The sequence below is a fragment of the Vicugna pacos genome, chromosome 20 (genome assembly GCF_048564905.1).
Source record: "Vicugna pacos chromosome 20, VicPac4, whole genome shotgun sequence".
Lineage (NCBI taxonomy): Eukaryota > Metazoa > Chordata > Mammalia > Artiodactyla > Camelidae > Vicugna > Vicugna pacos.
Window position 1 is genome coordinate 21123048 of NC_133006.1, and position 24185 is coordinate 21147232.

General features: G+C 42.2%; 1 protein-coding gene across 8 annotated transcripts in view; it reads right to left on the reverse strand.

Moving 5' to 3' along the window:
- Window positions 1-24185, reverse strand: part of ANKS1A (ankyrin repeat and sterile alpha motif domain containing 1A) — a 176029-nt gene that overhangs the window by 88046 nt on the left and 63798 nt on the right. For 5 of the 8 annotated variants that reach the window (XM_072945203.1, XM_072945206.1, XM_072945202.1 and 2 more), the window contains exons 2-9: window positions 17149-17229; window positions 15195-15351; window positions 13268-13330; window positions 5734-6030; window positions 4891-4966; window positions 4504-4605; window positions 4306-4407; window positions 2789-2985 (exon numbers count right to left, since the gene is read on the reverse strand). In XM_072945203.1, the coding sequence (XP_072801304.1) occupies window positions 2789-2985; window positions 4306-4407; window positions 4504-4605; window positions 4891-4966; window positions 5734-6030; window positions 13268-13330; window positions 15195-15351; window positions 17149-17229 (1075 nt within the window). The remainder of the gene's footprint in view (window positions 1-2788; window positions 2986-4305; window positions 4408-4503; window positions 4606-4890; window positions 4967-5733; window positions 6031-13267; window positions 13331-15194; window positions 15352-17148; window positions 17230-24185) is intronic. The other 3 variants (XM_072945208.1, XM_072945204.1, XM_072945207.1) reach the window with 1 other exon arrangement.

The window sequence follows — 24185 nt, forward strand, 5'->3', positions numbered from 1 at the left end:
TACTAGCAAGCTCAGAACTGGTCTCTTGTCCTTGGTCACGATTACTACTATGTATCATTAGCATATGAAAACCCTATTTCATTTCAGCCCATTTAAAAAAGGAATATTTGTCTGTTAACTGTCCTAGCAGGGGTTGGCAAGCTTTTTCTTAAAGGGCTATACAATAAATATTTTAAGCTTTGCAGTCAGCTCTGCCACTGTAGCATAAAAGTAGCCAAAGAAAATACGTAAATAAGTGGGCGTAGCTGTGTTCCAAATACAACTTTATTCACAAAAACAGGCAGCTGTTTGTGGGCCTGAGTTCACCACCCCCGGCCCTAGAGCAAGAAACTCACTGAGGAGGGGATTATTTAGATCATACGTAGACAGTTTCAGGAACACACAGAATTATCTTTGGTGCAAGAAAGCTGAAGAGAGGTTTGCCATGGTCCCTGCAGTATTTTCAGTATTGTTTACACTCCAAAGTCCTATTCATGCCTGACAGTCAATGTTCCTACAGGGAAGGGAGTGCAAACCTGAGACAGGAGTTGGCCTTCAGGCTCATTCCCTGACTAGTGGGTTAGTTTGCTGTGTTGCTAGAATAAGAGCATTTTCAAAAGTCAGGGTAGAGGTGAAAGTTGAATTATGTGAGAGCCGCAGAGAAATCTGTAAGGAAAGACACTTCTCATGTTTTAGGAGCTGCCAGGGTTAGCCAGCATGTGGCATCCCTGATCTCTCTGTTAAAACATACTTCACTGCTCCGGATTATATCTTGATAAACTGATCATTTCCATAGTCCCGGCAACCAGATGGATCCCAATGGCAATGGCTGCAAAACAAGCTTGTACGGTCAAGCCAAACAGAGCTAAAATTTAGATCAGATTTCCCACTAAGTCTGCTTTCCCCACCCTTCGGTGCTCCAGAAGTGCAGAAACAAGCCTGGTACCAGGGCCACCTTGTAAGGAGGACAACAGCCAACAGAGCAGACCCATAATCTCACCAGTTATCCAACCATGGCTCTCAAGTAGCTGAGGAAAAATAAAATCAAGCACGACAACAACAAAAATGGCCTGTCCTAGAAGCCTTCCCAAGGCTAAAGGAGCCTAGAAAGAATAATATGAAAGCTTTTTGTGGAAGAGTGATCACCAGAGACTCTGGGAGGAAAAAGAATCATGGGTCTCTTTTCTATCATGAAAACTTTGGCCCAGGGGCCTGGAAGTACAAAGCTGACTTAACCATACCATCCGCTGTGTTTACAAGATGTAGAGCAGTCCCTGGCCACACTTAATTACTAAGGGCCAGGAAGGCAGCACAGCCACAACATACTCAAGTGAAAATGGCAAAGCATGCATCCCGAGATGCATCAGTTTCCACTTAGCAGGACCATAGGAGGCTAGATTCCTAGAGTGGGATGAATGAAGACTGTGTAAATCAGTGGCTAACCTCACAGGAACTTGGTCATTCAAAGCCTACTTCAGTAACCTTGTGTTCTTCTCGCAAAGTCTCCAGCTCCCTCTAATGGGTATCACCTGTAAGTGCCTCTTAAAGCAAAGCCTTCCTCCTCAGCTGGATTTGCCTAATTCATTTGTTCCTAACAGTGAAAGAAGTGGCGGGGGGAGAAACTAGCTTTGTCTGCAGAAGCACTAGGTGACTGATGCTCAGCATACGCACTTGCTTTCACCACAGACAAGGAGTTAATCATCATCCTTGAGAACACTCACTCTGGGGGGCTCCCACAAGATTAGCAGGCCTTTCCAAAATCCATACGGAAATGCTGGGACTATTCCAAGGACAGGGCAAGGAGTCTAACAGAAAAGAACACCAAAAAACATCAGGCCATTCCCAGGGCACTTATGAAAAGCCCAAGGATCACCCTGCAGCCAAAATATCATCAAAATGATCATATGCCAGATTAGCAAGAAAAGGGAAGGGCCGGCCTCTTACATCTAACAGGAAGAAGAGATAGACACCTAAAAATATGCTCAAGGTGGAATTATCACTAGATCCTCTTAGACCAGTGGCCTGTTTATTAAGAGTGCAGTGTTCAAAACCTCCAATCACTGTGCCTGACAATGCAGAAAGGAAGGGCCACAGGACAATTGATTCAGGCTTAGGTGCAAATTAAAACACCAGGGGAGAAAGTGATTCTGGAGGACAATGTACAAGGCTGGAAGCAGAAGCAAGTATTAGAGAAAGAAGCAGTCAGATGGGAAGGATGACCTTTAGAGGGAAAAATGCAGGGTTGTCCACAACCTACTATTTCAATGGCTAGAGGGTTATAATTGGGAAAAACAGGAATGGCCCCATACTAATCAATGTCAGATGAAACCTTGCTACCACCCTGCTGAATACAGAACCTGTCCAAATCCAAACGGTAATCCTTCCAGGGCAAATGGAAGGTGAGCATGTACTCAGGGCAGACAGGAACTTATTTCAGCCAGCCTTTCGTCATCAGAACTGCTCTCCAGAAAGAAACAGAGACTATATAGCAAAGACCCCAAAGACAGAAGCAGTACAAAGACTAAACAGAAATAAAATGTGTTAAATTGCTCTAAGGCCAAAAAAGTAATAGAAAGATACAAATGGGTTATACTGAAACTGGAAAAACTAAAATTCTACCTCAACATGATTTGTATGGTTTAATCACATTAAGCAAAAAGGAGATGTAGAGAGCCCCCGGGAGAAGAGGGGGAGCAGGACCCAGGCCTCTGAAATGCAGCTAGCACAGGGCGGTCCCACTTCCTCTCCCCAGCTCCCCACGGGAGCCCAGGCTGACAGCAGAATCCCCGTGCGGGGCGCAGCCACATACAGGCCTCACTCCAGCGGCCTTCGCTCCAGCCGCCTCGGCCTCCCTGTTCACAGAGTCTCGGTCAGACGAGCGCCCGCTGGCTGTGCTGTCCAACGAATGGCAGGAGACAGCGTTGTACAGTGCCTCGTAGGGCCCCTCCTCCTCCGTGTTTGTGTCAAAATCGATGACCAATTCAGTCACTGCCTTCTCCACGTCACCTGAAGAGGGGTTAGAAGGCAAGAGAGTTGGTGAGAGGAGAGCACAGCTCGGATTTCCCACTGCTGCAACGACCCAAAGCCTGAATTTGACCAGTGCTAACCCAGAGCAGGAAAATAAATGACAGCTTTGCTCCATGAACAGGAATAAACACAGAGAGTGCCATCTGCTCTTCACGTCCCAAGACCTGCACAGATTTTTCTCTAATTCAATACGCAAAATCTCTGACATCTATGAAGGATACCTCCCAAGACCTCCATAAATTTCAAAATACCTCAATACCATGATAGCATAAACTTAAACCACAAAATGGAGCAAAGTATAGCTCAAAAACTTCAGTTATCCTTTAAATTCTTAATAAGAACCTCCATGTGCTCAAGCGAAATAAGAATGCAAAGCCTTTCTGAGATGGAAGTGCTGTGCTGCTGTTAGACTCACTCACTGGGTAACTACAAGCCTCAGAGTTCTCGGGATCCAAATCTGTGACTCTGCGAAGTAACCAACTGTTATAGACAGAGATCTCTGGGTCACTTGCAAATAGTCAAAACTGTAACTATAAAATCCTTGAAAGCTAAAAGCTTAGTGAACTACTAATCCCATTACTAGTAGATTATAAGGTCAAGAAAAAAAAGTGTGACTGGGGAGAGAGACAAGGACTCCACAGTAAAGGCAAGTTGAGAACCCCTTAACCCTTACATCTCTGCCTTCCTCTGAAAAATCCCTTTCCTTTTTAGTGTCTGGCTTTGCTCTGTTTTTCTAGCCTTCCTCACCATGATTTTTATCTGGGGGAGGTGTCAGTCAGTGTTTTGTCCTTCTCATTCATCATACCTAGGATCCAAAAAGCTGCTCAATCAACCTGAAAAGGTGGATCCTGGCTAATGATGGAGAGGTTGGACTGCCCAAGCTAGCACCCAGATCACATTTGCTGCCATATACACAGCTACCAGCCAGATGACACTCAAATATTCACTGTGGGCCAACTATGTTGAAAGCATTAAAGTGTGTGTTAGGAAAAAAGGATTCACTGAGATTTGAATTCATCTTGCAATCATCCCATCTAGAACACACCCCAGAACAGATCAGAGAACCAACTCTAAAAGTAGAGAATAAAATAAAGTAGGAAAGAAAAGGTCCACAGTCAAGGCGTTAGCCATGCCCAATAAAACTGCATATAGTAGTTGGAAAAAAATGAATTTGAATATAAACTTAAGTACTCCCAGCCCCCTGAAATCATTACTTAAATTAAGATTTTCCATTCTGCCAAAGAAGGTTCAATTCCTTAAGCTGAGAGCCCCTTTGCTGGCAGAGAAGAGTTGACCTACCCTGAGACTTCTGTGATATGCAGTCCATATTGGAGATGAGAGATGGCTGGAGTGTGGGGGTTTTATCTACCTCTTTTACACTTCTTTTTCCAGTCATGTGATCTACATGGAAAGACAAAAAAAAGCTGCACCAAATACAAATGCCTTGGGTCAACCAGCTTGTCCCCTGGTTGCCCTGGCAGAGAGAGGGACTGATACCTTCAATAAGTGCTGCTATCTGTTGGCTCTTCTGAGAAGGCAGTTCCCGGACAGTGTCTAGGGCAGTCAGTCCACGGTTATCTTTTATGTTGACGTCAATCCCTAGAAAGGCACACCAGGTGGACCAGGTGAGTAAGCATTTTCAAGCTGGCCTCAAAGAGGGTCAAATTCCAGGACACCTCTTGCTCCCAGCAACAGAATCAACATTTTCATTGAAAGCATTTTTATCCAGCTATTCAACAATTTGTACATTTGCAACCAACCAGTAGAGACATACACATATTGAGTTCAAGTGCAGACAGCAAAAATCCCCCTCCAGAGATCCTAGTTGGGGAAGGATCCCAACCCTGGCATGCTGTGTAGACAAGAGCGCTGCCAACCTCTCACCTGCAGCCAGCAGGATTTGCACCACATCGGTCTTGCCAAACAAAGCAGCCTCATGCAAAGCACTGCCCTTCTCCGTCTGGAAAGCAAACGAGAGCGCAGAGCAGGATGTCATCAGAACAGTGACCCCAGTTTGGCACAGTTCCACACGACAAACGGGACAGAGACAAGAAGGGACAGGAAAATAAAATAAACCACAGAAAATCCTCTGTCATTTTCTCTCCCACTTTTCTTGTCTGGATTCCAAAACCACAATTGTGGCCCGTACTTGGTCAGGGGTGTTTGATTTGTCACCAGGAATAACTGCACAGTTACTCTTGGAGCCACCTATTGGTGACACTCCTCAAATTCCACCTTCCTCAGTGGAAGGAATGATGAGAAGAAAAACACAAGGAAAGACACCTTAACTTCAATTGTGGTTTAGTAGATGCAAAGCCTAAGGAATGGCCACCAACCAGAACAGAGAAAGCTACCAACACAGGGAACTGCTAAGTCCCCTGTTGGCAATCTCAAGCTGATGGGGCTCTGGAGGTGCTAACGGCGGAGTGAGAACACACCTAAAGGAAGAGAATGAAAGTATTCTAATCTCAAGAGAGTCCATCAGCACATCTTTTCAAGGTATAATGACCATGTCCGACCCTTGAAAAGAAACAAAAAATAACAGACTCACTTGAGGAGGTCCTTTATCTCTACAGTCTCACACTACAATGAGTCAGCGAATGGAAGCATCTGACACGTGACGTGCGCCGACGTGCTAAACAGGCACACAGCCCAGCTGCATGGCACTTGTGCCTTTTCCACAATGACTGAGCCCCTTGGGCCTGGCTGGTACATCTGCCCCGCTACCTGGTAGTTGCTATCCATGCCGGCATCCAGGAGGACCTGGACCACGGCTCTGTGGCCGTTCCTCGCTGCCAAGTGCAGAGGGGTGTGCTTCTTAGTGTTGCAGCTCAAGAGGTTGGGGTGCGCGTTGAGGAGCATCTTCACCACCTCCAGTCGCCCGTAGAGCGCGGCCAGGTCCAGAGGTGTCTCGAATTTGTTGTTGCGCATGGTGGGGTCAGTGAGCTCCTCTAAGAGGACCTTTACCACCTCCGTGTGGCCGTACTGCGCTGCACAATGCAGGGCCGTCTCGTTGTCATTGTTCTAAAGAGTTAACAGGCGGGTGACATCAGAAAGGTGACTGGCAGACAGGTGGATGACTGGGACAATCACACGTAAAACCATTGAAATTTAAATGAGAAAAATAGCAGCAATACTTGGGGACTAATAGAACTAAGTCAGAATCCAGTCAGATTCTCCTGCAAACAAGCCCGACTGCCCCAATTACCCTCATCTTGCCCCAGGTACCACAAGAGGGGAGCAGTCATCTCCTCAGCATTCGCAGTCTCCTCTGTGCCGTGAAGCAGTGTCTCCAGACCACAAGGAGAGCTGACCAGGGAACATGGCAGGCCTCAGGTGGAAGCCCTGGCACAATAGATGCCCATAACATCACTGCCATTGATTCATTTTAAACTTCAACTGGTTTTACAATTTCTATTCTGTGGTTCTGATTCTGGATTTGTTGACCATCCACTGCCTCACACACAAGCTTTTTTGAAAGAGATTGTCATCTGCGTAGCTTCTTGCATGCAAATCAATCAGCCAACAATGAAAGTTAACAGCAGAGCATCAAAAATCACTCTCAACACATCAGCTAACAGCCATTTCCAGGGGACAGAAGCACTTGAGCTCAGTCACAGGAACACGGGACCCTGATGCTGCCCTGAGCCTACTCCAGGAGCCCGTACCAATCAACCCATGCAGCATCTACAGCTATGCAGGGAAGTGTTTCTTAGGTAAGAAAGATACAATCAGACACCAGAAAGTTGGAATGTTTCATTTGTGTGAGAGGTGCAAAATATTCAAAATTGTAACAATGCCATTAATTCAAATTCACAAACTCATGGTCCTCTAACGCCAATTTTGTTTCAAATTAAAGGTAGCACCTGTGATAAAACAGAAATTTGTGCTTTTTCAATCAGAAGCAAAATGTTAATTCTGCCCTTTTACTACTACTGACAAAGTGTAACTAGAGAAGGAATAAAGTAATTTCCATGATCTCTCTCTTTTTTTAGAGGCACTATCGAAAAGGATGATTCTCCCACAAGATTTTGAGATTCCTGAATTTATCCAGGAGGCTTCTGCCACTCTGGGAAAACAAAGTTTCTGAGGATGTGTGTCCTTCAGGTCAATATTGTGCACCTTTCAGTGGTCAAAAGGTAAAAATTAAATGTTTCCCCAATTCCTTTAATTCTATTAATGACATTAAAAGTAACAGACTAGGAGTTACAAACATGCATGCAATTCCATCTGCTTTTGATCTGGCATTTGACTGCATCATTTTTTCCAGCTACATCAAGTGTATCAGAAAAAGAGCCAGAGCAACTGGGAACAAGGCCACAAGAGGCCAGAATGATAGCAAAGGAAAAATTGTAAATGAAACAAGGACAGAAAGGGTGGTAGCAGGAGCCACATGCAAAGATAAATGCACACAGATAAACAGAGGAAGCAGCACTGAGCTCTAACACAGCTCAAAGCGAGCAGCTGCTGAGAAAGTGCAGACAGGCTTCCCCGGCCACAAAACACAATGGGTTAGCAATGGCCATCTGTGACCCAACTGGGCCCAATGGACGGATTCCTGTCAACCCGAAAGTCTGGAGGGAAGGAGAAATGCTAGGCAGGAAGTAAATCCTTGGGGTTCCCTGTGCCAAACAAACCATTCAGGCCATTCATGTGCCCATTTCCTATTAAGCTATGGCTTGAAAATACTCAGAGCTGTTCACTTCACTTTCTCATTAAAAGAAAAGACAGCTACAGCAATGAAGACTCACAGGAGCCTCCTGCAGAGATATCCAGGGGCAGAGCTGCAACTCCAAGAAGTTTTAGAGGCTTCTCAGGGTTCTACCTCTCAAGATCAGCAAAACAGTAAGTGCCAAGAAGGTCAGCTTATTCCTATTAAAATTCCAATCCCAAAAAACTCTTTTACTCTGAAGCAAATAACTGCTGTCTCTTTTACATCCAAGTTGTCTCCCAATAACCACGATAATCTGTAAAAAGCCTCTCATTAGGGCCTGAAGAACTGTAAAATTCTACACTATCCAGCAAGGGGGAAAAGTCTTCTCTGGTTTTTCACCAGAACCAAAGCAGCTACCACAAAGCTGCCTTGGGAAAGGCATGGTCTTCATCACTACCAGGCAAACTGCCTGCCTATGTTAAAAATGGCCCCACCATGTCTCTGCAGTTCATACTCACAGTGTAGGAAGCATCTTATTTATGTTTCAGTCTTGCCAGACATAGTCTGGGAATTATAATACTCTTGAGTTTGTGCCTGTGGTGAACACATCTCTCAATGATTGAACACAGGCCATCTCAGTGAGCTCTTACTACTGTTTTCCCTTTGAGCCTGACAACTATCAGGGCAAGAAGTCACTAAGTGTTGGATTCATGGACCCACAAGAAAGGGAGGGATTCCAGGGCAGGCACAGACTCCCGACCACCTGGAATCCTTCTCTTTCACATCTTTTAAATCACACCATGGGTGCTCACAACACCTCAAGAGTACCCAGAATCCTATTACTATGAACCTGGACTAAGGAAGGGGACTGAGGTGAAATACCCCAATTTTCCCCCAAAGTCTTTGCACAAACTCTCCATTCCTGCTCATCCTGAGACCCACTTTGATTTTTTTCCTTGCTGTGGTCACTAGTTCTAAGGGGGAAAAAAAAAAGATCCCTATACCCTTTACATCTGGAGACCCCCAGTATTTATGCATTTTACAGACATACACTAACACAAACTACAAGCAGCAGAAAACCATCTAGAAACATTTCTATGGTCTTTGTCCCCTTGAACTATTCAAAACCATCACCTCCCAGTGCTTAGATTACAGCCCAGCTGCACTCTTGTCCAATGTTGACAGATACCTAAGTTACACACACCGGAGCTACAGCTTTCTGTAGCAACGATGGTATAGGCTCTAGAAATACACCAAAACTAGAACAAAAGGACAACGTAGGCCTACTGAGATTTGGAAGACAAGGGGAAAACATAAGAACTGAGTCCATCATGTGAGAGAAGAGTTAGACTTATTCTATAAAGCTCTGAAGGCAGAACTCTGACCAACAGATGGAACATTTAGGAAGACAGATGCCAACCAAACATAAGAAACCAAAAATCAGTGGAATCTAAAAAGAGGCTGCCAAGCAGTAATTCTATTTGTTACTAGGAGAAACAAACAAACAAATAAAATAAAGGGTAGATGGCTTGCTTTTCAAGTGAGAAAAGAGGAATTCTGCTTTGGTGGAAAGTTAGCCTAGATCAGTGGTTCTCAAACCAGCTTCGTTCTGGAATTACATGGGAACTTAAAAGTAACTGAGTCCCACTCCAGACCTGCCAAGGTAGCGCCTCAGAGGATAAAGCTCAGGCAAACTGGTATTAAAGTTACCAACCTAGCAGGCACCAATTTAATCAAGCAATCATTCATCATCATTAAGAATGAAATAAACTGACATCATGTGCCTTGTGATGCAATGCACTAAAAGGACAGAACATCACGTTTGTAGCATTAATGCCAAAAATATGTAACCTGAACCTAATCATGAGGAACTATCAGACAAACTCAGAGGGACAGTCTGAAAACAACTGGCCTATGCGCTTCAAAAATAGCAATGTCATGAACAACTAAGAAAGGCTCCAGACTAGGCATGACTATGAACCAAGTCCTGGACCAGAAAAAGAAATTGCTCTAAAGGACACTGTTGAGACAACAGGCGAAATCTGAACATGGATTCTACATAACAGTATGGTATCAATGTTGAATTTTCTGAATTTGATCATTGTATTGTGGTTATGCCAAGTGAATGTCCTTGCTGAAGTATCTGGGGTTAAAGAGTCATGATGTTCATGACTTAATCTCAAATAGTTTATCATCGACTACAACAATAATTACATATATATAACAGAGAGAGAGAAAGGGAGAGGGATGGTGTGAGTGTCCTCAATGTGATGAAAGGGGAACAGGTGATGAGTCTAGGAGAACAGTACACTGCAGTTCATTGCATTGTTCCTGCCAGTTTTTGTAAGTTAGAAGTTTTTTCAAAATAAAAAGTGTTATTAAAGCTTGCTGCGTTAAAAATAGATTAAAAAAACAAAATTCTTCTGTACAGCACAAAGAACTACATTCAACACCTTGTAATAATAGCCTTTAAGGAAAAAGAATATGAAAACGAATATATTATACATATATGCATGACTGGGACATTACACTGTACACCAGAAATTGACATATTGTAACTGACTATACTTTAATAAAATTAAAAAAAAAAAGAACTCCTAAATAAATGGGGCGGGGGGGAGCTTTCTGGGTTATTCCCATGCAATCAGACAAGCTGACCAGTATGTGGAGACAACTGGTCTAGACAGTTTCCAAGTCTCTTCTAGATCTAAAACTGTAGATTATTTTTAAGTGTACAGAAAAGTAGATATATCATAAAACTGACCTGACTACTGCTCATCTTATGATATTCAGACTACGATAAAATTGTTTTAAAAGGGGGTAAATAAACAATCTTAGTAGTTCCACCTTATCTAAGGATGACTTACATTTGGATTGGTTTATGCTGACTTGCTAAAACAGGAAAGGCTCCAAATGTTGAAGAAGATAAAACCTCATGAAAACTATCTCTGCTCCCAGGAAAGGCATCTGAACTTCTTAATTTCTACAGGTGCCTGACAGGACTTAGCAAACACAAGCACTTTAGCAAAAACAATTCCTAGACACGCCAGGTCAATAAAAATCCCTGAGTCAGCACAGAACCCAGGGAGGTTAGAATTGAATCAGCCCAAGAAGACGTTGCATTCTTGGCACAACCCAAACAGCTTTATCCTTTAATGAAGTTCACATAATTTGGCCTTTGAGGGCGTGATGGGCAGGTTGGAGGCAAAGGGTAGTAGAACTGGCTCTCCGAATCCACGGGTTCTGCCCCCGCAGAGTCAACCAACTGTGGATCAAAAATATTGGGGGGAAAAATCCAGAAAGTTCCAAAAAGCAAAACATAAATTTGCCACGTGGCAACTATTTACATAGCATGTATACTGTACTAGGTATTAAAAATAATCTGAAGATGATTTAAGGTATAAGACAGAATGGCTGAACACTGGAATTTGACACAACACTGTAAAATGATTATGAATCAATAAAAAATGTAAAAAAAAAAGGTATAAGACAGAATGTAAGTAGGTTATATGCAAATACTATACCATTTTATACAAGGGATTTGAGCGTGCTATCCACAGGGGTCCTAGAACCAATACTCTCACGAATACTGAGGGAAGACTCTGAAGTACGTCCATACTCCATTTAGGCTAAACTCCTTCTTTGTGTGCAAAATCAAGGGACAGGAAAATGTGCTTTTAAGAGCCAAAGTCTTACCCTTTAATCAGAGCTCTATAAGCTAATTAAACTAACCACCAAGTGGGAAAATGATCACTTCAAGGTGTCTCCTCACAAAACAAAACCCTGAAGAGACTAGTCGAACAATGTTGCATTAAGTTTCACCCACTAGTAACAAAGATCAAATTCCAGAATGCTCTTTCAGAAATACCACATGGTATATACCTTTTAAAATTAGGACCTCAAATATTACTAGACATTTTTACTTCCTGTACATTATCTTATTTGAACTCCAAAACAATCCAGCAAGGTAAATGGAATACCCCATTTTACAGAAGAGGAAACTGAGGCTCAGAGAAATTATGTAAATTGTTCAAGTCAACACCAGTAAATGGCAGCACAGAGTCCAAACTTGCGTCTGTCTCGGAAGACCTTGACCTGTGAGTTTTCCACTCTGCCACACAGCTCCCCGAAAGAGAAGATAGAATATCTTTCTATTTCGAAGATTAGAAAACAGAAGTCAAAGAGTGAGCCAAAAACAAAAGCTAACCTGTTCCACCACCCCAGATCAAACTGCTTCTCCATCACTGGGGCTCAACAGTTGAAGGAAATCTCCCATAGAGCCTGCCAAGGTCCAGCCCATAGGAGCTTCACTTGCTAAATCAGTGTTTCTCAAAGAAAAACATGGAGTATCTGCCTTGTATTTGAAACATGCAGAAGGACCTTATGTTTCCCTTCCCAGTGGATGCTGTATTTAGGGCAAGTGAAAGGTAGCTGATGTGAATAATGCAGTGACTGTTTCCAAACTCCACACTGTTGCCAAAAAGTAAACCTCATTTGAATGAAAACCTGAGTCAAAAACAGCAGGTGAAGGGTGGGAAGGGATAGACTGGGAGTTCAAAATTTGTAGATACTGACAGGCATATGTAGAATAGATAAACAAGATTATACTGTATAGCACAGGGAAATATACACAAGATCTTGTGGTAGCTCACAGTGGAAAAAAAAATGTGACAATGAATACACGTCTGTTCCTGTATAACTGAAAAATTGAGCTCTACACTGGAATTTGACACAACATTGTATAATGACTATAACTCAATAAAAAAAAATGTTTTGGTTTTTTAAAAAAAAAAAACAGCAGGTGAGAGCACAGAGGAGAGAGGCTAAAACCACCGCCCAATCCACGAGCTCTGACCTTGGAGGTGGGAAAGGCCCAAGGCAGCCAGCTGGGTAGTCATCCCCAGGCCTATGAGCTTCAACGGGAGGGAGACTCAAGGAAAGTGCCCTGCTTGGCCCTGCAACTTCATTTCCCATTTCTGACCCCTCCAAGGGCCAAGAGTGACCAAGCAGCGAAAGAAGCTAAGGGCTGGGGAGAAGGGATGAGGCTTTAAAGCTCCAGGCACAAACTCAAGGAAATGAGAGGGGAGCAGCACCAGCAGCTTTGAAGAGTAAAATGGAGTCACCCATGCCCTTCTCCCATACGTCCACCACGGGCAGTTTCACATCATAAGAAATACAGAAAACAAACTAAAAAAGAGTCTGTTTATTTTAAGAAGTACAATTTAATCATTTTCTGCGCTTTTAAAAAGTAGGCTAACTTGCGTGACATTCTTTAAATCTAAATGATTTCAGAAATCGTAATAATAAATTATGCATATAATATGGTCCCTTCTCTTTCCTCACTTCTGCCACTTCTAAGCTTTTCAGACATTTCAGGAAAAGCATCTAACATCTTCAGTTTTGGTATGGGTTTTAAAAACAAAAACAAACCCACTGAAGCGGCATTTTCCCGTTCCCAGGCAAGCCAAAAGCAGATGGGCTGAAGCAGACAACAGTCAGGAAGATGAAGAGGAGCCTGAGTGGATAAGAGTGGAAGCCAGAGAGGACTGAAGAGAAAGTGCAGCTTGGAGACATAATGCAGAGAAATCCTGGCAGCAAAGTACACACCTTGGCATTGATATAAGGGTCAAAGGGGCCGTACTTTTTGAGTTCTTTGATCTCAAGAGCATTCTATAAAAAGGAGAGGAAAAGAAAATGTGATGGTAAAATGGATGAAATATATCAAAGCAATGCACAGCCCCGAGGGGGCCCAACACTAGAGCAACTTGGATCTGCCCTCGGGGTGCCTCAAGGAGAAGTTAATGGGGAAGACAACCTCCAGGGCACAGCGCTCATCACCCACTCTGATCCAAGCATCCAACTGAAACAACATTAATGGTTTTTAATAAATCAATGTAGTGCTTGTGACTACTGCCTAGATCCATCAGGTTCTTCAGGCTACTGCAGAAGTCTTGCCCAGCCCCTGCCCCACCCACCTCCTACCTGCCTGCCAGATACTCAAAGCACTGGACTGCTGTCCCACCTATCAACAGATACTCCAGGCGGGAGGTGGTTGTGAGCAGGACAAGCTAGCATATTCAAGCGGCTCAAAAATCCAAGCAGCTGTGTTCCAAGGCAAAAGTGAGCAAAGACAGGATTAGAAATGGCGGCTGAAATTTTCTTAAATGAAATGGACTTTAATGGGTGGCTAGATTTTAACATTGAGGAATATTAGTTAAAAGCAGACTTCTTTAAAAATTTCCTCTAGATAAGAGAAATTACCATCACTTTAGCTAGGAGGAGTAAAATGCATTTAGATTCTAAAGAAGCAATTCCAAAGAGACCAATTTTCATTCCTAATGTTATAAAACAAATCTCCTCATTGACGATCTTAAGTGTCTGTTGCTCAGCTATCCAGAAAGTATAGCCTGAAAGGGGGAGGGGAAGCCGATTAACAGCTATACATACAATCTCCAAACTGAGAGAGCCGGGAGCACTGCTTTAACTTCCTCACACCTCTCAGTGAAGCTGCCCTACTCTGCATCCAAATCCTGCTCTTTAACAGCTCACTGAGAACGCACATGGTCTTGCTGACAGATGGGCTCAAAAGAGTAGTTTCCTATTTTTTGAGGAATAACCCTGATCAAATCCTACAGGTAATTTAAAAAGCTCCTCTCAGCAAAGTCATTAGGAAAACAATCTGAGGCTTATGGAGAAAGGGCAGCATCTCTCTCATTCAAGCAACTAAGGAAAGTACCTACTTCAGTTCAGAGCAGAGAGGAAAGCAGAACGGCCTGTCACACAGGGAATGCCCACCTCCTCTCAAATGGACCCTCTCAGATTCAAACTACAGGGAGCTGTATTTCATGAGAGGCTTGACTAGAAATTACATTAATTCAAATACAACTTTTCCGAAGGAATAAATATAAAGAAGAAGAGGTACAGTCTCAGAGTACCTAAACCCATGGCCACTGTAAGGATTTTTTGCTCAGATGCTGCCTTTTTAAAGAATTCCCTCTGCTTTGCCAAAGCATGGTCGCTCTCAAATTCACATTAGAGGACACCATGGAAATGGTCTTCATTCTGTCGAGTCACATCCAACCTCCACGTCTGTGTTTTTGTGAGCTCATTTATCAGCAACAGCATGAGTACTTCCACTTTCACAAGTTCTGACGTAAGTAAAACCAGAGTATAGATAACTCAGCACTGACACACACTGGGAGTATTTCTGTTTACCAGCTAAAGCTGCACTGCAACGTTGATGGCATAAGCCCACCAGTTTCACATGAACTCTAAGCAATTTGGCAGAATTTGTGTTATTTCAAATTTTGCATGAGGTGAGGATTTATAACTTTATCTGCACGATTCAAATGCATATAAAATGCACGCTTCATGGTTTAAGGTTTCCCTGATGCACTGAAAGCAGTACTGCTGAGAAGAGAGGAATCACTCGAGGCCACAGAAGAGCTGGTTCCCTGAGATCTGAGCTACGGGACTGAGGCAGTGATGGGGCCTGGCTGTAGCTGAAAGGAAGAAAGCCTCCCTTCCTTCTGACCTGTTCATTGACTTTGGTGTGTGAGGGCCCTTGATGGATAAGCAACCGCACTATCTGGGCATCTCCTTTCCAGGCTGCCAAGTGCAGAGGGTAACAGCCTTTAGAATCAGCCACGTTGGTCAGCGCGTCGTTCCTCAGAAGAACCTCGACCACATCCCTAGAAGGCAAAAATCAATCATGACTTTGCAGAACTCAAAAGTCTTGCCTACTAACAGCTCTTTACGTGTGAACGGCACAAAGCCCTTCCACAGGGCTCATCTCACCTGGCTCACCTATCTCTACCTGAGCTCATCACCCAATCTTCCTTTTATCCCATGAACTACTTGTACAGCTGCAGAGACGCGGCTGAGCCATCTTGAGCCTCACAACACTGACTCATCGCCTCCCAGTTTATCTAGATTTTCTAGATAATCCACCTATTTTCCATTATTTTGAAACTGTCTGGTCCCCTTGACTAAACCTTGCAATGTTTCCTTGTTTGTGATGCTGAAACAGCACTGGGGATAGAATTTACATAAAGGTAGTCATGCAAAACAAATATCATTATTCACCACATTATTCAGAGCATCTAGTGATGTGGGAGCTGGAAGCGGACAAGCAGAACAGAATTAAGGTTGTTGCAAACATAAGCCAGACACATATGGTATCACTTGATACATTCAGAAAGAAGGACTTGGCTTTCTTCTTGGTGACACCACTAATTAAGCGGATACAAATGTATAATTATCCCCACGCATGTGAGGTCAAAGAAAATCCCCAATGTAAATAAAAACAGCATCTGGAGATGAACTTGGCTAACAAGCTATAGTCATTTAAGTCTGAGATTCACTGTAATTCAGGTTACCCCACTATTTAAGGGGGGTAGTCTCTACAGATATTTTGTTAGCTTTGTCTAAGATGGTTATAGAAAAGGCCACATTGCAGAAAATGATCACATCCAGTATATCTTAGGAAAGTTTAAAGTAGAAGGAAACAGCCATCACTTCTTTCTGGCACATCGGAGTCAATCAGGTTGGGTCAAATATTGGACAAGTGTACAGGACACCCCAAGGTAGTGAGGGCCCTGCTCCCTGCTCAGAAAAATCTAAGTGGTTCCAATCATCTTTCTTCATAAAAACTACACTTCTACTGCTTATCTCCTTTATTATTATGCCTCAAACCCTCCTTAACACCCTCTATTCTGTTACACTCTGGTTCCCAGCCTTCCTGGCAAATCCACCCACTGCACTCCATGGCTCTGCCTGCTTCTCTCAGCCGTCACAGTCTCCCTCACTTGAAGGGCAGTGCCCTCACTTGAAGGGCAGTGCCCTTACTGGGCTGCTGAATCCTTTAAACCTGCGTCTTCTCTCAACCCTCCGCCAAAGCACACCTTCTCCAGAAAACTTTCCCTGCAAATCCCACCCAAATCCTAAAAATCTCTCTATGCTTAAGAGAATTAGATAGGCCATATGATTTATATATTTTTCCCTTTATAATGGTTCTTGTGGTCTACAAGGTTAATTTTATGAGGAAAGAGTGGCAAGTAGAAGTAAATAGCTACTTTAACAGAAAGAAAGTTTCCCATGACTGCTCGATCCAGTTTCAGTTTATAAAGGGCCTGGTTACCTACTAGATTATCCAGCCCCTTTACAATCTGGCCACCCCAAATATGATCTTCATATTCAGATCACTGCATGGCACTGCCCCACTTCAGAGGGGAGAAGAACAAGCAAAAGAAAAGGTAAAACTTAACCTCTGGTTAAAGGTTTTTTGTGGCTGGGGTGGGGAAGGACATTTAAATTATACACTAAAGAGAAACTCAAGCATTCTGGATAGACTAAGTTTATTTTTCTCTGTTCTTCAGCATCCCTGCTTAGTATACCTTTACAAGAAGCAAAAAAAAAAAAAAAAAAAAGGCAACCCAAAGGCCTGGGTTCTGAAGAGTGGGGCAGGAATGTAGCACATTAATACTTACTTATGGCCGTTCAAAGCAGCATGGTGCAGAGGTGTATACCCAGTACTGTCAACACAGTTCACATTTGGCCCTCTCCAGATGCTATAGGGAAAAAAAAAATACTGAAGTCACAAACCAAATTTTGAGACAGCCAGCTACTTGGAAAAGAATTCTGTGTGGTGTTTAAGCAAACTGGTTACTTACACATGTCTCCTGCTAAAGGATAGCAGCTATTCACTACAGAAATGCACAGCACTGTAGGCACACAATGGTTTGCTGAACAAGGAGTCAAGTGTCAAGACATTATCATTTCATAGCTTGTTTTTCTGCACCCTTCTCTTCACTGGTAACTGCATTATTCACTCAGTCTGAGACTCATGCTTCTGAATATTTCTAGGATTGTAAGAACAGCTCACTGAAAGGTCACCAAAAATAACACTGAACCAAACCACTCAGCCAATTATATATACTGAGCATCCACTTCTAATGCTGGTGACCGAAGGCTTAAGAGAAACCTCAGCATAGACCAGATAATCAGGGCAATTCAACTAGGATCAAAGAACCCACATTCATAAAAGCACCAGGATACAGGTGTTAAGATGCAAGAAACAATTTTGCTTTTCCTTTGTGAATATGTCTTATCGTTAAGAAAAGAATAACAACAGAATCTATCATTTGAGTGCCTTATTCGAAGCAGAAACACCATACTAGGAACACTGAAATGTCAATTCATTTAATCCTCAAAGCCTTAATTCTGATTTCTGTATCATACCTTACTACACTGGCCAGAGCTTCTAAGATAAGTAGTAGAGCCAGCCTTGTTTTGTCCTTGCTTTGATGAGAATGACTCTAATGTTGTTGGCAGTCTGAGGCAGACAATCTGTAGTATTTCTTTTAAAATGTATTAGAAATACTGTTTAAATACATTTTTTGCATTTATGGATAAAATCATAGTTTTCCATACCAAACCAACTAAATGTTACCAATAGCTTCCTTAACACTGAGCCATTCTTTCATTCCTGGAATAAGCCTTATCTGACCATTATCTACTATGGCCATGTCAATGAATTCTACTTGACAGAATTTTACTTAGGATTTTCACACCTGCATTCATAAGTGAGGCTGGTCTAAAGTTTTTGCTTTTTGTGCTATTGTTATTGGGGTGATATTAGTGTTAGGTTTAAGTAACAGATCACCTGGGCAGCTAACTACCTAATTCCATATTCAGGAATCACTGATATAGAACACTAAAATTATAAAGAATCACCAGTAAAACCATCTGGGCCCAGAGCCTTCATATTCAGATGTTAGAAGCAGCATTATTTATAACAATAAAATTCTGGAAATAGCCCAAAAGTCCATCAATAGAGAAATGATTATGATAACTAAGGTACAGACACATAGAATGTTACATACCATTTATACCACTTTGTGATAAAACAGACTAGAAATTACAATACCATGCTAAAGAGAAAAAAAAAACTATAAATATTGTAGAGAAAAATATATGAGACACACTTATCAGGATAGCGGACTGAGCGCACAAGTTTATTCCATCTCCTGTCGAAAATTCTGTGAAGTAAAAGAATCCCACCCTACACCACAGAGAGCTGATAGAAAATAGACAGACAGACAGACAAGACTGATTGATTCAGCCTAAGAAAACAAGAAAAAGTGTTATCAGGTGACTAGCAATGTTGAGAGATTCCTAAAAGGCAGAAATCAGACAAAGTCAGATCTACAGAAACACAACCTAGAAGAATGCAAGTTAAAATAATCACATACCACTTTTCACCTATCAGACTGACAAAAAATGAAAATAATGACGCTATAAAGTGTTTGTAAAGATCAGGGAAACAAGTACTCTCAAATACCACTGGTATGAGTTTAAATAGGCAAATTTCCCTAGGAAGACAATTTGGCAACATCCACCAAAACCAAAAATAGGCATTCACTTTGATCCAGCATTTCCACTTTCAGGCAATTATCCAACAGAAACACTTGTACATGTGCACAAAGGTACATACTTGTACAGAACTGCTTCACTCTAAGAGTAGAAACTAAAAACTTAATGTCCACCAATAGGTAGGCAGTTAAATATCAGGTACACCCATAAAATGAATTATTACATAACTGTTAACAACAACAAATGAAAGAAAAGAGAACAAGTTGGACCTATGTGTCCTGACATGAAAAGATTTCCCAAGACATGTTGTGCTATGGCTTAGTGAAAAAAAGAAGTCATTGTATAATATACGAAATATGAGCCCTAGTGTTACAAGTACACACACATACACACCTGTGGAAGCATGTGCAAAATGGTGAAGGGGGACTTTTATGTTCTGTCCGGTACTCAACCACACTATTTAAAACACTTACAGTGAGAATGCATTTATGTAGTACTGTTTTTATAATTTTTTTTAAAGAGGGGAAGGAGCCTATGCACAAGGAAAAGACCAAAAACCCCAAAACGTTAATAATAAATGGTTGTATAGATGTGTTATGAGTCACTTTAATAAACATGTAGGTATTATGCTTAAAACCTTATGATAAATGTTAAGTGAAAAGAGAGGATATGCATACTCTGAGAGCTAGGTTTTTTGTTCATTGTTAGTCAAGGAAGTTGATGACAGGGTAAGGAGCTCGAGGTACTTCCTGGTCTCCCCATCCTCCACTAGGCTTGGATTCCTACAGCACCTTCCAAACAAAGAGCTAAAAGCAATTACACCTCTTTGTTACATTTGTACCTCATTTCCTAAAACAAAAATTATATACTTGCACTTAACAATGAATAAAATGATGGAAAGTGAAACAGATTTGGAAAATCTAGAAGGTACAATTTTCATACTTATCTTCAAATTGCCCCACAAGACAAAAAAATCATCATTCTATTATAAAAGAGGTGACACTAAAATCCAAAAACAAATTATTTGTCCCAAATTACAAGCCAAATCAGTGGCAGACCTCAAACTCCCATTTATGGTGCTCTTGGCACCTGGCCAAACAAGGATTTTTTGGTGTAACCTGATGACAAGATGAAGGTAATATGTGGTCATATAAGGCTCTACACAATAGCAAAGTGACCGGAATGAACCAACAGGAGTTGGGAAAGAGGAAATACTAATATGAGTTAAAGCAGTTGGGAGCACAGGTCTGTCAGCTCCGACTGCTCCATCAGGAACCTGCTAGCTCTTCAATCATCGCCATCCAGGTCCCAAAGTTACCTTAAAACTAAGGTTTAAAGATCCTTGCTTGTAACAAAAAGGCAGAACTGAGCAAGCCCTCCATCATTCACTTTTCTCTTTTTTTGGAGAGGGGTTATGGGGGTTTCTTTGGCGGGGGAGGGAATAGGTTTGTTTGTTTGTTTGTTTGTTTATTAAACACTTTTTGTTGAGTTACAGTCATTTTACAATGGTGTGTCAAATTCCAGTGTAGAGCTCAATTTTTCAGTTGTACAGGAACATACATATATTCATTGTCACATTTTTTTTTCACTGTGAGCTACCACAAGATCTTGTATATATTTTCCTGTGCTATATTGTATAGTCTTGTTTATCTATTCTACATATGCCTGTCAGTATCTACAAATTTTGAATTCCCAGTCTATCCCTTCCCATCCCCTCCCCCTTGGCAACCACAAGTTTGTATTCTATGTCTGAGTCTGTTTCTGTTTTGCATTTATGTTTTTTTCTTTTTTTTAAAGATTCCACATATGAGCGATTTCATATGGTATTTTTCTTTCTCTTTCTGGCTTACTTCACTTAGAATGACATTCTCCAGGAACATCCATGTTGCTGCAAATGGCGTTATGTTGTTGTTTTTTTTTAAAGCTGAATAGTATTCCACTGCATAAATATATCACATCTTCTTTATCCAGTCATCTGCTAATGGACATTTAGGCTGTTTCCATGTCTTGGTTATTTTAAATAGTGCTGCTGTGAACACTGGGGTGAAGGTGTCTTTTTGAAGTAGGGTTCCTTCTGGATATCTGCCCAGGAGTGGAATGACTGGGTCATATGGTTAAGTCTATTCCTAGTCTTTTGAGGAATCTCCATAACTGTTTTCCACAGTGGCTGCACCAAACTGTATTCCCACCTACAGTGTAAGAGGGTTCCCTTTTCTCCACAGCCTCTCCAGCATTTGTCATTTGTGGGCTTTTGAATGATGGCCATTCTGACTGGTGTGAGGTGATACCTCCTTGTAGTTTTGATTTGCATTTCTCTGATAATTAGTGATATTGAGCATTTTTTCATGTGCCTATTGATCATTTTTATTTCTTCCTTGGAGAATTGCTTGTTTAGGTCTTCTGCCTATTTTTGGATTGGATTTTTTTTTATTAAGTCATATGAGCTGCTTATATATTCTGGAGATCAAGCCTTTGTCGGTTTCATCATTTGCAAATATTTTCTCCCATTCCGTAGGTTGTCGTTTTGTTTTGCTTATGGTTTCCTTTGCTGTGCAGAAGCTTGTAAGTTTAATTAGGTCCCATATTTATTTATTTTTAATGGAGGTACTTACTGGGGATTGAACCCAGGACCTCTTGCATGCTAAGCATGTGCCTGACCACTGAGCTATACCCTCCCCCCATCCCACCCCCCTCATTTTCTAACTTTTACTTCTGTGTCTCTGGTTTAGAGGTGATTAAGTTTGGCTATCCTACACCAGCACTAAAAATACCTCAAAACAATTACGAAAGATAAGGACTTTCCTGTATAAAGCTGCAACAGTTCCAACTGGTAAAGCCTTTTCCCTTTCTTTTCTCTAATTAGCATTTCCTCTAACTGTCCATCTAGAAATTTGGGGGAATGGGGAATACATTAAATAAAGCAAACAAAAATGGAGAACTATAACCCCTGCTTGGAATTTTAGCTTCAGACAAAATGGTAGTGATACTCCCCTCCACACAAGTTTCTTCCTTTTTCGCAGCCCAAGAAAAGAGCTATTTACAATCTAGGTCTTCCTCCCTATCACAGTTGTCCTGTTAGGTTTTTCTAAAGCAGTAAGGACCAAAGCGCTGCTCACTGAAGAACAAAAGCAGAACACAGTGTACCCAGAGAACCAGGAAAAAAAAGCAGAAACGGTCCAAGAGATTCCTAAACAAAGCCTAACCTATACAGATTGTGCAGAAGTGCAATAGCTGCTCTTGACCTACAGAAAAAACCCTCAGACTAACCCTGAAGGTCACCTAACTTCAAAACTTGCCTCGGGCACTTGCCAGTTATGTGACCTTGAATCAGTCACCTAAGCTTTCTAACATCTCTGCATCTGTAAATTCTACTATGATAGTCTCCTTAAGACTTAAATGGCTCATGGAAACTAGAAGTAAACTGGCTTAAGCTAGTTTAACAGCACAGGATTGAGAAGCTAAAGATGTGTCACAGCGACCCATCTGTATGGACATGGCATTGAAGCACAGCAAACCTTGCCTTCTGTGACTCAGAATCACTTGTTTTGAGACAGTATCTCAAGACACTGGAGGGGACCAGGAAGAGTATGGCTGATGAGAACCTGTGGCTTTGGAATCCTACCTCCAAGGGCTCTCTTCATTCATTTAAAAATGGATTACACATTTATACATGGCAGGTAGCACGCCAGATCTGGAGGTACTGATGAATAAGAACAGACCATACAGACACAGCCCACTCTATATGGTGAGACAGGTGCCGAATGAGGTTCCCCTCGTGGGGTCACTCACATGCCTATTCAACAGATACGTGAAGTGTGCCCTCTATGCACCAGTCACTGTTCCAGGGGCTGGAGATGCAAATGGGAAAAGACAAAGTCTCTGCCCTAATGGAACTCCAGTTCTAGGGGGAAGGAGAGTGAGTGAACAAAGAGACCATATGATGCCAGGTGGCAGTAAGTCCCACAGAGCAGCAAAGGAAGCACATAAAACAAATATGGGGGATGAAATAGGACAGGGGTAACACTTTAAATAAGGTACTCATAGAAATAACCTCTCTAAGAAGGTTACCTTTGAACAGCAATCCAATTAAAGTGAAGAAATGGACAGTGTGGGTGCCTGAGGGAGACAGGCAGAGAGCATCAAATGCAAAAACCCTGGGGAGGAACGTGCCTGACATGGGGCTGCAGAGCCTGGAGGAGCAGGGAGCGCTGCCTGCAGGGATCAGGCTTTACAAACGTACCGAGGTGAGCTCAGTTCAGCAAGCGGCCACAGGGTATCTACTGTGCCAGGGTCTAGGCTAAAGGCCAGTGGAAGAAAACAGAGGAGATACAAAGTCCATGCTGAAGAAGAGAGGGAACATCTTCAAAACATGAGAAAGAGGCATAAACCCTAAAATCCAAACTAGGATGATCAACATTAAGTCTGTGAAATGGACTCAGGGTTCCTCCTACTTGATTTAAAAGGTCCATTGATACCCATATTTAAATTTGGATATCACTCTTCAGATCTAGCAAAAACCAGTCCAACATATGGGGTAAAAGTGAAGTCTCCATGAATCAAATAAGAACAGCATAAAATATACTGTGACATTTATGCTGTTCAGCACAGAAAGTGGCCCTGCTCAAAGGTCCCCTGAATCCACACACCTTTTCTCACTGTGCTGGCTGGTATTAGTCTCACCCTCCTCAGATTTTCCAAATCATCTACTGCACCTTCACCACTGTATTCATCATATTTGACCTTGAAACACAGTGGATTCTTTATGCTGCTCATCCATACTATATACTTTAAGCCCTTTAAGGGAACCCCTCATGTTTCCAAGAACATAGCACTATGGAAGGAACTGGCCCAGGACCACCAGTTGGCAACTTCTAACATTCGGTTTTTCCCAACCTACTACCCCAGTGTGACACGGTCTCCACTCAGTATAACAAACCTGCTACCCAGTATCCATTAGAAGTGGCAACAGTCTCTCGATGGGACATGGAAGAATACAGAATTTGAGATGTCTGTACATAAAACACAGAGACAGATGAACCATAAGTTGGACCCAAAGTGGCCAGCCCACCTTCACCTGTGACCGTTCTATGGGATCAGGACCAGATGATATCCTACAGCGGCTCCACACTGGCTGTAAGCTTGCTTCATGTGG